This window comes from Sycon ciliatum, chromosome 4, assembly GCF_964019385.1.
Source record: "Sycon ciliatum chromosome 4, ocSycCili1.1, whole genome shotgun sequence".
Lineage (NCBI taxonomy): Eukaryota > Metazoa > Porifera > Calcarea > Leucosolenida > Sycettidae > Sycon > Sycon ciliatum.
In genome coordinates, this window is record NC_088646.1 from 35,187,533 (window position 1) to 35,200,073 (window position 12,541).

The 12,541-nt window shown below is 45.8% G+C and overlaps 1 protein-coding gene across 1 annotated transcript; it reads right to left on the bottom strand.

The window, feature by feature from the left end:
* Positions 1-320: 320 nt before the first annotated feature.
* On the bottom strand, positions 321-12,402 carry LOC135815886 (N-acetylgalactosamine kinase-like). Its single transcript, XM_065329232.1, has 15 exons — positions 12,206-12,402; positions 9,581-9,669; positions 8,796-8,922; positions 7,603-7,678; positions 7,216-7,287; positions 6,616-6,699; positions 5,973-6,031; positions 5,120-5,159; positions 4,660-4,743; positions 4,308-4,379; positions 3,343-3,431; positions 2,888-2,963; positions 2,083-2,229; positions 1,587-1,681; positions 321-948 (listed from the first exon to the last, which is right to left on the bottom strand). The coding sequence occupies exons 1-15, from the start codon at positions 12,268-12,270 to the stop codon at positions 744-746; spliced, it is 1,380 nt and encodes a 459-aa protein (XP_065185304.1). The 5' UTR covers positions 12,271-12,402; the 3' UTR covers positions 321-743.
* Positions 12,403-12,541: the final 139 nt, after the last annotated feature.

Genomic DNA, 12,541 nt, shown 5'->3' on the forward strand with positions numbered 1-12,541 from the left:
AAGCTAAAATTAAAAAAAGCCAAGGATTAGACATGCCCCTTCACCAACTACTGCATTAAAATCAACAAATATTCGGCAAGGAGGCAACAATCTTAGAATCGCAATCAAGAAGACAAGCTGAGTCGACATGTGGCTACTTTACTCAAACGGTGTCAATCAATGGAGGAAGCGGGCAATAACGATTTGTTTTCCTTTTCATTATTGCACATTGTCTCCCATCGATCGGCACCGTTAAATATAAAGTAGCAGCATGTAGATTCAGCTTGTCCTCATTATGACGCGGCGTGTGCCACATGGCGAGATGCAAACTACACGTGAACTTCTCTGCTCCAAATGGAGTAGAATGTATCATGGCAAGTATATCAACAAATAGTCAATCTAGAATAAAGAAAATTTCTTTCATGATTACATGCACCAATAAAATTATATCTAAACCCAATCTGTGTACCCCTCAGAAAAATCAAAAACCGAATTGAAATCAGTGCACCAGAAAGACTCTTAACATTCCCAAAGACAATCCAAAAGAAGACGGCCAGAACAACTGGCACAGACAACAGCAAGACAAGGATAAATTCAAACTACCTGAAGGACTAGACATGGAGCAAGAGGGACTACCGAAAGTGTCGAAAAGATTGACAGACATAGGAGAGCGGACGGATTAGAAAAGCAAGCGCAACACGAAATAGCTAGAACATAAGCAACGGCAACACCAATCAACTAGAAGACACCGACTAAAGAGCAGCTCACAGACATAGATACGCCGCACCAGAGCCCGGTTTGGTGGCAAACAAAGCCGTCTCGACACGAGCCATGCGCTCCGGGTCCTTGCTGTAGAAATTCTCCCGCACTTTGTCAAGGAAGGAGGCCAACTGTTCCGTCGGCACCACCGACACAGCACAGCCACCCCAGCCTGCTCCGGTCAGCCTTGAGCCGAGTGCACCGGCATCTCTGCCAGGGGGAACACACACACACACACACACACACACACACACACACACGCACGCACACACACACACACACACATACATGCACAAAGAAAAACACAATGTCAGACAAGAACAAAACAGACACAGAAACACAGAAGAGCACCCAGCACTGGCAGTAGTGGCACAAAATTATGTTCAACGTCAGTATCACCACTCATGCATATGTGCAGCATGAGTGGTTCGTATGGAACAAAACCCAGGAACTGGAGTACTTGCACGTCGGTATGTGCGGCAAAAGGGTGGGTTTTAATTTTACACCACGACACATGTACAAATCGTGCCTGTCAAACCCAAGGCTGTGGCAGAAACCCCAGGACAGTTTATGATCGGGTCATTGGCGGCCATTCAAAACTAGGATATTTCTGGGAGAAACGTATGGAAATCGTGGTGTGCAGTGCTACTAACAGTATGGGTAAGTGTTACATGCCTACAGACTTAGCGGTTAGCCAGAAACCACCCCTATGTATGCCCCTGGACTGTTACTGATCAAGTCCAGGGTAATCAATACAACATGGTCCACTGGAATAGATACTGTCAATGCATGTGGTGACACACTAGTGTCACTAGTAGTAGTAAACTTTGGATATCGGTAGTTCCTACCTGCAGATGGCAGTGAGCTCATCCAACTCGGGGCTGGAGCATTCATACAGCTGACTGCAGCTCACGTGGCTTTCGGTCATCAGACGACCTAGTTCCTATGAAAACAGAATGTAAACACATGCGCGCGCACACACACACACACACACACACACACACACACACACACACACACACACACACACACACACACACACACACACGTGTAACCAAACATTAAAACATCCGTAATAGTACACATTCACCATTGTGATAATGCCTCCCGGTAGGATTGGATACCTTGATAATTTTAAGCGTGGAAACACGTAGAGTTGGTGATGTGTGAGTGCATGTAGTAGTTTGGCATGGCTCACAGCTGTACAGTCAGCAGCAGAACTGAAGTCCTGGCACCGCAGAACACAACCCAAACACAAACCCAGTGCATCTACTCGTATGTGTTTCCATCGACTCACACGCACACACACGAGTGCAAGTGCTGGCTGGCCGTTGAGCAGCATACCTTTTCTCCGTCGCTGGCATCAGCAGTCGCTGATGTTTTGTGAACACGAGCTGCCTCGCTGAACACGTGCATAGCTCTGTTATGGACGTTGAACTGCTGCACAGTCTGTGTCTGCGGACTCAGCATCACACTCAACAACTCCTCGTCCTGTAGAGGCGAAAGAAAAATACCAAAACACAACAGCACATTGTATTTCAAAGTAGTCACACATACGTGTAATAGAAAGTGTGCGTAGTTTCCTCACCTCTCAATCCATCATGCTCAAAATATGCACAGTACTTTCCTGGGTACAAAGTACAAACCACACATCTATTTCGGAATAAATTGGCCTGAAATTCCCCCTTGCAGTTCAGGCCCCGAACATGCACGCCAGTACAAATGAATAAAAATTAGATTGTGACATTTCGTCATCGCCAGGAGGGTGCGGCTTATACACCAGTGCGACACGTGCTCTCTGCAATGACCAGACAACTACCGCATTTTTCCGAATATAAGTCGACCTTTTACGACCTAAAAACGGAACTAAAAAGGGGGTAGTCGACTTACAATCAGGGTTTAACGGCCATTAAACGGGGAAATTGAGATCCCAAGTATAGGGCTTCGACTTATAACCGGGAATATACGGTATATGAGTAGACCAGCAGCAACTCCTCGCCACCACTCGGAGACACTAGCAATGCACGTACCAGTAGTAGCTATACCCGTTCCCACCACATACATCACAGACATGTTACAAAACAAACATTATGATTGTGATCCTGAAAAAGGACACGCAGATAAGGTGAGCATGACTTCCCGGCCTTACCGTCACTTCCAGTTTCTCCTGCAACTGTTGTCGAGTGTAGAGACCGGGCTCAAGCTCTGCCTTGACCAGCTCCATCCTGGACATAATGACAAACAGTTACACGATCAATGGTCAAGTACAATAACAATAATGTATGAACAGTACATGTATTGAACAGGTGAACCCACACGCATACCTATGCATAATTATTAATATCAATTATTCCCGGTTGCGTCTTTCCCTCAAACCTGCGAATAGTATAGGCATGAACAAAATCACGAGCCAACATCCATATTCATATCCATATCCATATTCACAAAAGTGACATCCTCCATCAAACAACTCGCACTCTTTCAACAAAACAGAACCAGCGTGTACTACTGGCGCTAGCACTATAGGATAGTGTAGTGTTGTACAACAGAGAGAGAGAGAGAGAGAGAGAGAGAGAGAGAGAGAGAGAGAGTCCATGCACTCACATCTCATCGAATGACTTGCCAAGGGCATCTTGAACCTGTTTCAACTTCTTGAAGGATCGCCACTCCAGTCCATGGTTCTTTGCCAATATCTAAGACAGGAGCAACCAGAGACAAATTCAATTAATTCAATCACAAAAACTTCACAACAGTGGATCAAAAATGAACCAATACTACCCAAAAGAAAGACGGAAGAGTTACTCGAACAATAATACCGCTTGTACTCCGGCCACAGACCAGCTCGAGCCTAGCAATACATAGCCACTAAACTGCTACTTTGGTGATCAGGTTTTGGCACGACACTATTGCCCAATTCTACAACTGCCTGCTGTGTGGGGATCGCTGTAGAGAATAGCTCACTACCATCACCAGCACCTCCATCACCGAGCACCAACCTGTGATGACTACTTGTAGCAAAAGTATACTGTAAACTGCCTAATATTCGCGATGGATTAATGTTCGCTATTTTCGCGAGAAGACCATAACGCGAATATTTTAAACCAGCGTGAAATCAAGCTTCAACAGGGGGTGTGTAGGTGGCCCCGGTGCTTCGCAAACTCGCTGGTTCTAAGAAATCGCGAAAATTTAGTGACGTGAATATTGGGCGGTTTACAGTATACCCCCCCCCCCCAAGAGTGTGCAACTCTTGATACCCTTTCTATGGGGTACGCTGATGGCGAAAACTCACATCACGTGGTGCAGTGTCGCAGTTGTACGTTTCCAGCCCGTTTTTAGCGAGCAGTGGAGTAATAAAAAAAGCACTCTCTGACCGAAACTCACTGCGGGTATGCACATCCCCAGCATGATCATGGCAGATATTCGGATTGCTCGCACGCTATCCTTCGTTTGTACGTAGTACGAACATATTTGAGACACGTGATGTGAGTTTTCGCCGTCGGAGACCCCATATGCAGAGTTGCACACTCTTGGGGGGTTATATTCTCTTGCTTGTAGCTGTAAGAGCCTACCTGCGCAGCTGCTCGACCTTCCACGACTCGCACGTTGAACTGACTGCACGGTGCAGCCTTGTTGATCTCCGTCTGTCCAGACATCGAGAACACACGCACATTGAAAACACACACACACTTCGTTATCACTGACACAGAGCGCAATAACACGCATTTTCCACAGCAGAAAAGCCAACATGCATCACTGGTTAGAACTTAGAAGTGCTCGGAAGTTGCAGATTACCAAATCCCAGCACAATATGCCCAGGAAAAGCAAGCAGAGGCATGAGTTACAGCAATAGAAATCACACAGGAACCCAGCTACCGGTATGCCAAGGCACATACAAGAAGACCCCACGGCCCAGGGACTCACCAAGCTATTGGAGATGACGAAAGAGATGGACTCCGGTAGGTGGCATGTAGTAGCGCGCAGTGGATTGAACTCAATTTGTTTCGCCTGTAAACATCAACAGAAAGTAGAGATATCTTACATTACATACTTGAGTTGGCAATGGCACCTGAAAGCGCAAGAGATGCTGCTTTAAAGAGGCCTGCAAGATCATCATAATCATACCCTTCAAAAAATCCATTTTTTCTAAATTTCACGGTTCGTGTGGGACTCAGTTAAACTGAGTTTAGGAACGCCACCACCCTTAAGGATCATGACGCAGGTGCAGCGTCCTAAGGCGATGGGAGGTGAGTACGCGAGTACATCAGACCCACCATTAAAGTGGGAAAAAGACTGAAAATCCCACCCACTGCACCCATGCTTCCCTCCTGCCAGGCCACCTTCGAATACTAGAATCCAAACATGTACGGGCACACGTACGTACCTTGCCAACTTCACCAAGGAAGCAAATCGATTGGTCCATTCTGTGAGCAAGGATAAGAATGTATAAGCAAAGATGACACCCAAGACAATCTCAGTTCTTACAAATCCACCACTGTCACCAGGGAGTAGTAAAATACCTACTCCCCGATTGCCACCCACTACAGCAAAACAGCGTAACAGCACAACACCTTTACAGACATGTGTGGAATTGATATCTTTTGTACACCAGTTCTGCAATAGCACCTTCAAGAGCAACTTCAACATAGCCCATTCTCTGACAGCGCTAGCTTCAAGCAATCCCGCTGCACCTTCCTACATCAGTATATCAGTGTCTCCTTGACATCAGTGAATCATTCTTTCTGAAGAAGAACAGTAGGGACGAAAGTCTCGAACCCATACATTTGTCCGTCGCCAGCTCTGTTGTCTCCTTGTGGAATATTCCAGTCACTCTGCAGTCACTCTGCTATTGCACACTAGTCAGCAGGTCTGCGCCGGGATCAAATACTGGCTTGCCATCGCTATGGCCACTAACTAATGTCTAAGATGAGTGTAAGCGAACACAGGAAAGATGTGGGTGCTCTTCTTGGCAGGGTGCATCATTAACGACATTCCAATACTACCCAGGGGCGTCGGAAGGTAATTTAGTGTGGTACGGTCAGCCATCTCAAGTACAATTTACTCGTGGGGGAAGGGTGGCTGAGCTGAAATTTTTGGAAATTTAGAGCCCAAATCAGTGCATTTTATTGAATCACGGGGTACTTGGGGCAAATAGTGGTACGGTCAATACCGTAGTGACCGTACCGTGTGCGACGCCCCTGCTACCATAGCAAAGAAAAGTCGTGTCTGACACCTACCCGCCACCCATGGTTCCGATGTACTTCTCACACTTTGCACACAGATCAGCAATGACAACCTACAGCAGCAAACACAACAGCAGCAGCAGCAGCAACAGCAGAAGCAGAAGCAACATACAGGCACACCACAGATAAACACGTTGATTGCGTCCAGAACTTCTTACACAAATCATCTCGCACTACAGCACTGGACTCAAGCAAATCTGGAAAGGAATAGGGGAAATAAAAGCGAGCAAGGGCAGCACAAACAGCATGATGAATTCACGTGTCTAACATTACACTCCCAGTCTCTGTGTGTATGCACACCAACTGCAACCTCAGCGGATAGCATGCAAGGATTTAACTGGTTCTATGTTCACTCCTACATGTATAATAACTCTGAAGGTACTTCAGCATGACTCGGATGGAGAGCCAAGGATAAAATTTAAAAGAAAGGACCAACATGTTACATGTACTTCAGTATGGTCAGTTATTCATCGCAGTGAAACGATCACGATCGGGTACAATTCATGCGTGTCCCGTGTGAAGTCTTAGCTTTGTCCGATAGAGTTCACAGCTACGAATGCCTACATTGACAACTACGAATGCCTTCATGTACAAGCTCACACCGGTACACCTACACCTACACGCCGGTCATCCTCACCTGCTCGTATTCCTTCTGGTTGGCACGTGCCGTGCACATTGCCGCACAGCACACCAGTGCCGAGGAGCTGGAGAGGCCCGAACTCTGCAAGCACAGCAGCAGCAGAGATGCACAATGCATACATACTCGCATCAAGACTGAAACATTCTAGTGTTGCTGCGCTCAAAACGCAGGGGTGCTTCCAATAATAATCAGATCTAACGTTTAAAGCACCGAGGGAGAAATACGACACAGCAAACATACGTTATCCAGCAGGTGACACGGACAGCACTGTATGCATTACCAAACAGGTGACATGAAGCTCTTGCATTGCTAGTACAGTGTACTAGTACCCAACAGGCGGGAATCGGAGAATCCTAGTTTAAAAACACAAACAACTTATCAGATACAAATTCAACACGGCCAATGCGTATGCCTCTGGTGTGGAAGGCATCCAACCACTCAGCAGGTCAATGCATATGATAACTAGCCCCGCGTGGGCAATCATAATCGGGCGAAGGCAACAGCTGGCATGAAGCCACTTGAATTGCGTCGCATGCAACATAATCAACAAACGGCACACGGCTTGCGAGCTGCGCACATAAGCGCAAGGCCACTCACCTTGGGCACACAGCCATCTAGCATCACGTCCATGCCGCACGGTGAAGACAGTGACGCATTCTCGACAACACCCTGTAAGCCATGCAGAAACGCAGAAACAAAGAAACAAAGAAACATTAGCAACGTAACGAGAACAACACTCATAACAGCAAAAAATCTTCATCATCATCAGTCCATGCAAACAATGTGGATGGCATGACAGATGTATGTAGGAACCACTTCTCCAACACGTATGTGACAACATTAGTACAGAGCAGCGTGGTAGACAGCAGGCCACAGCAGAGGCAACAGCACACAAGTGGAAGCAGAGCACAGTACAACAATACTGCAGTGACACACGCAACGTACACCGCAAGCATACACACATCCTGCTGCTTTCATGCTTACCTTCCAACCACACAAGAAGTACTCATGCCAGTCGATGCCCTTGATAGCTACTTCATCAACAGTGCAGATGAAGTCCCTAGCATTGAAGAACAGCAGAGAACAAGCATGACATGGACTTACATACAATGACTTAACCAAGACACAATGTAATGATGCCATGACCCAATCATGCGTCAGCAGTCTTTCTCTCACAGACACCCATATATGTCTCCCAGAATAAGATCACAAATCATTACCCGTAATCGTATTCAAGACATGTTGATATGCTTCATGCAACCCCTTTAAAATTAGCCATTGGCTATCTATAAAGGCGTATCTCCACTTGCATTTCTTTTTCATGCGGCACTCTTTCATCATTACTTCGAAGTACTCATAAGATTGGAATTTTCGGACTAGGGTCATCATTAGGAATCCAAATGATAGCTAATCATCGTCCAGTTTTTATATTAAAATACAAGAGATTAGGGGTGAACGAAGGTGTCAAAGGTTCGAAGAACCTTCGTTTTAATTTGAAACAAACCTTCGTTTTCAATTCAAAAGAAGGTCAACACACGATTTCTGCACACACATGCACATACATGTACATGCACTGATCTTCCTTGTATACAGGAGGAACTGTACTGTAGTTTGTACAGTCGACTGGTTTTGTGTCCACTTGGCTCCCGGTAGGTGCCACTGCAAGTCCATAGTAGGCCACGGACTGCCCTTGAGCGTGGCCATTCGCGGCCAAGGTGTGCAGAAGTAGTCTTGGGCAGTTTAGGGTGCAAACTGCGCACTGCAAAATCTATGGGCGTGTGACTGCACAGCAAATATGTGCAGAGTCATGTACTTTGTAGGGCACGTGCACAAAGTGTGCTTCAAGAGGAACTATGAACTGGTAAAAGAATCATTCGACACCTTCGTTCGTTTCCATGAAGAAGGTTCGTTTGGCAAATTGAGACCTTCGTTTCACCCCTACAAGAGATGCCTACACAGCATGATCAACCTCCTCTGAAAACAGTTATCCCATTGGGCTCCCATTAAAAGGCCAGCGGAATATGGGATGCACTGAGTCAAGTAAGAGTGGTTATAAAATATCAACTCAGAGAGACGCAAAGCACATGCAGCAATACACACCAGCATAGCATGGGTGCCAACAACAAAGCCCCTGACACGGAGCGAGCGGCAAACGGCATGCTCACGCGCACACCTACTTGTACTGCGACTGTGTGTTGGCCAAGCGCAGGACGGGCTTGTCGTGATTGACAGCGACGGCACACACAATATCTTGGTTGATAGACATGGGCAGCACACCATAGCCATGGTAGTCAATGTGCTCTCCTGATACAACGGCGGCAAGAACAGTAGCAACAACAACAACAACAGCAACAGCAACAACAACAACAACAACAACAACAACAACAACAACAACAACAACAACAACAACAACAACAACAACAACAACAACAACAACAACAACAACAACAACAGCAACAACAACAGCAACAACACCGGCAGCAACACAAAAGAACACGAGTCAGAAAAGTCGTTGAACGTGCCCGGCATGCAATGTGTACCAAATGCACACCAAGTTACCCCAATTGCTTTGCCCAGTACCAAGACAGACTAGGAGAAAGCACAGTTGAGAGGAGCATTTTCACACAGTCATGTAAAACTGGTGGTCTGCATAGACAACTCAAACGTATTGTTCATCTACATGCAATGAAACCGGTCTACTTATAAGTTCACCGCTCAAGGGATCATAAAAATACAATCCCCTTGTACAGGTGATCTTCTTACCGGTATCTAGGGTCATTTGACTGGAAATAACCTCCCTTGGTCCTATATATTATACAAGAAGTTGTATACAAGAAATTGTAACACTAGTGGTCCTCTGGGACAGGTGGTCACCTTGGCAGGTTTAACAGTATGTATAACAACAAGTACACTATGGCCAGCTTGCAGGAGTGCCTCAGTATGCACACCGCATCACCCTTACCAATAATGTTCACTCTGCCTGGTGCACGGCTGAAGAAATCCGGCGCACGGCCATACTTCTGGGTAAAGGACTCCTTCAGAGTAGCATACCTGATGCAACAACACAAATTGCACCAAATAGATAAACTCACATACTGAGCTAATAATACAACATACAGAGGAAAGGGACACATGGGCTTATGAGTACATGAAACTGTCCAACACTGTAACTGGATAATATCCAGTCAGAAAGTGCAACAACTAGGCACAAAAGTGAAAGAGTACTGAAACATTTAGTGACCTGACACATAGCTCTCACACATCTCCAATGCGCAAACCAACAGCCTTCCAACTCTGATCCATGTACCTTCTGGGTTGGAAGTGTGTGGGCTGGCGCAATGGAGATATGTTGGAGCTAGATGTCAGGTTGTTATATGTCTCACTTCTCCCTGTCAGTGTTATGCCTAGTTGTCGCACTTTCTGACCGTATGCTGTCAATCGTACCTAAACAAGAGAGTGCAACTCCGCTTGGCTTCGCCCATGGCTTAATTTTTCGTTGTCAAGTTTTCTGGAGATCATGCATCAAATGGTGCTGCTGTATGTATCTCTTAATTTGCTGACCGAAAATCCTATATATAGGATTTGAAAATGTGTGCCTTTTATGCCGTTGTTATTGGTCATCACGACCAATAATAACGACATAATGGTTTTCATGGAAGTTATTAATATGTTTGAGGCATGAATGTTTACATTTTAGATTCATAGGGCGATAATATTTCTGATGAATATCCATTTTCAGCAATAATTGGAAATTTGAGCATAATTGTTCAGCTGCTGTCATGGAAAGGACCGAAGCAGTGAATGTACAGAAGAACATTGCAGGTGTGGCATGGGGTGGTTTCATAACGACGTATCGCACATGCCGTCATGAAACTACCAGTTTTAAGGATAAAACAAGGTCCAATAAAATCTCAAATCCTATATAATAGGATTCGAAAAATAGGGCACAGGCCTTAGTAATATTGGGCAAGGAGATGAGCCTGAGATGGTAGTGTTTGAAAAAATTATCTTATTCAACTCTCGATATCTACTAAGACCTAGCAAGGAAGAATTGGTCACATACTTTTTGCTATTCTCATGCCACACCCATTTTGAGTTGAAAAATATGACCAAAATCCTATATATAGGATTTAGCAAATTAAGAGATAAGGAGGCATGTACTTGAAGTACAGTCAACTTCGCTTATAACAACACTCGGCGGGGCATCAAAAAAGTGTCCTTATTCGCGAAGTGTCGTTATACCCGAAGTCTCATTATAATGTATTACAGTTGGAAGGGACTTTGCTCTGGGCATGGAAATGTTGTCGTTATTCGCGAATTGTCGTTATATCCGCAGTCGTTATTAGCGAAGTTGACTGTATGAGTAAAATAAAAAGCCACAGCTGTCAGCAGCGGGAGAAAATATTCTCACTTTTGCAACCAGAAATACATTCACATGTAAACAAGCTCGCGATGAAAGTCGGCGCCCGGTGTATGCGTTGCGTTTGCTGTGTACGACATGCGCTATGCGTTCTGAAACAAAAGTGACAAGAGGGAGGGTGAATGTGTGTGTGTGCGTGTGTGTGCGTGCATGCGTGCGTGCACGTGTGTGTGTGTGTGTGTGTGTGTGTGTGTGTGTGTGTGTGTGTGTGTGTGTGTGTGTGTGTGTGTGTGTGTGTGTGTGCGTCTTTCTTCTCTTTCTCAGACTCTTCCTGACTTTTCTTTCATTCTCCTGGGTGGTTACCAACAGCCAGTGCATGCCGGAGTATGTGGTGTGATGTGTGTGCGGGAAAAAATAAAATAAAAAAACCAAAAAGTAGGGATTCACTGGCCAGAAAAAGCCACTTCATAGCTGTGTGGTGTAGACCAGGCTGAATAATGGTGGTCAATTCTTCAGCCTTGCAAGCTGTTGAATGGTGCAATCCCAGCACAAGTTGCTATGGCTTTTGCTGTAGCATCGCTATCAACGCCTCCGGCGATGGGCGTCCAATGGTCCAATGGTGTGTGTGTGTGTGCGGCGACCTGAAACACCATCATTCATTCTGTCGTGGACTGGAGAAATAACAATGCGCTATCATTGTTACGCATTGGGCAAGGTCAAGGTCAAGGTGTGTGTGTGCGGCGTGTTGGGGGGGGGGGGGGGCAAAGACACATCATCTCATGTTCAAGGCACCCACACCACGGCTCCCTGACCTGCCAGTACTGGAGAAGTGTGAATCTAGCAAACTTGCACGTGACTCCACTACAAGGAACGCTGCTACATTCAGGATTGTTGTATGGTCTGGTGCGCACATAAAGACTAGTGTATGGCACATCTCCCCACATACAAACGCACGATAAACATTATCTCCATAATTCAGACCCTCGTCAGATTTCAAACCTCTTCCCAAAAGATTCTCAGTTCAAAGAAATTATACCAAGTAGGCAAAGGTGATGGACATTAGCCACTTCAAGTACACCGCGATTCCCTCCCACTCTGTACATAAATGACTGTCCTGTGTGTGGAAACGTTGCTAATACACACTGAGATCGTAAATAACGATCACGTCTACTGCATGACGAACAAATTAATTTCAAAATACGAAATCATCATATCAGCAGCACTAACCGTTTAGCTTGCTGCTCACTGATATCTCCATAAATTTCTTGGAGAGACAGCTGGGGAATTGGCATTCTGGCAGTAAGCTAAACACTATGAGACCATGAGACAGGGAAGACTTCACGTCTCTCTCACCAGCTGCTGATTCTCAAGCAAATACCCTGAATACTGAAATAGCTCGCTCGCTGTACTGCACGGGCAAGGACGGAGATTCGGAAGCTCATGCTCAGGCTACTGCACACAGTCACACCCTCGACGCACCCGCCCGTACCGCGTACCGTGCCGCCGTCGCACAGTCATGATGTCATGAGAAGCCAGTAATCCCCCCAGTATCCATGGTGAAAG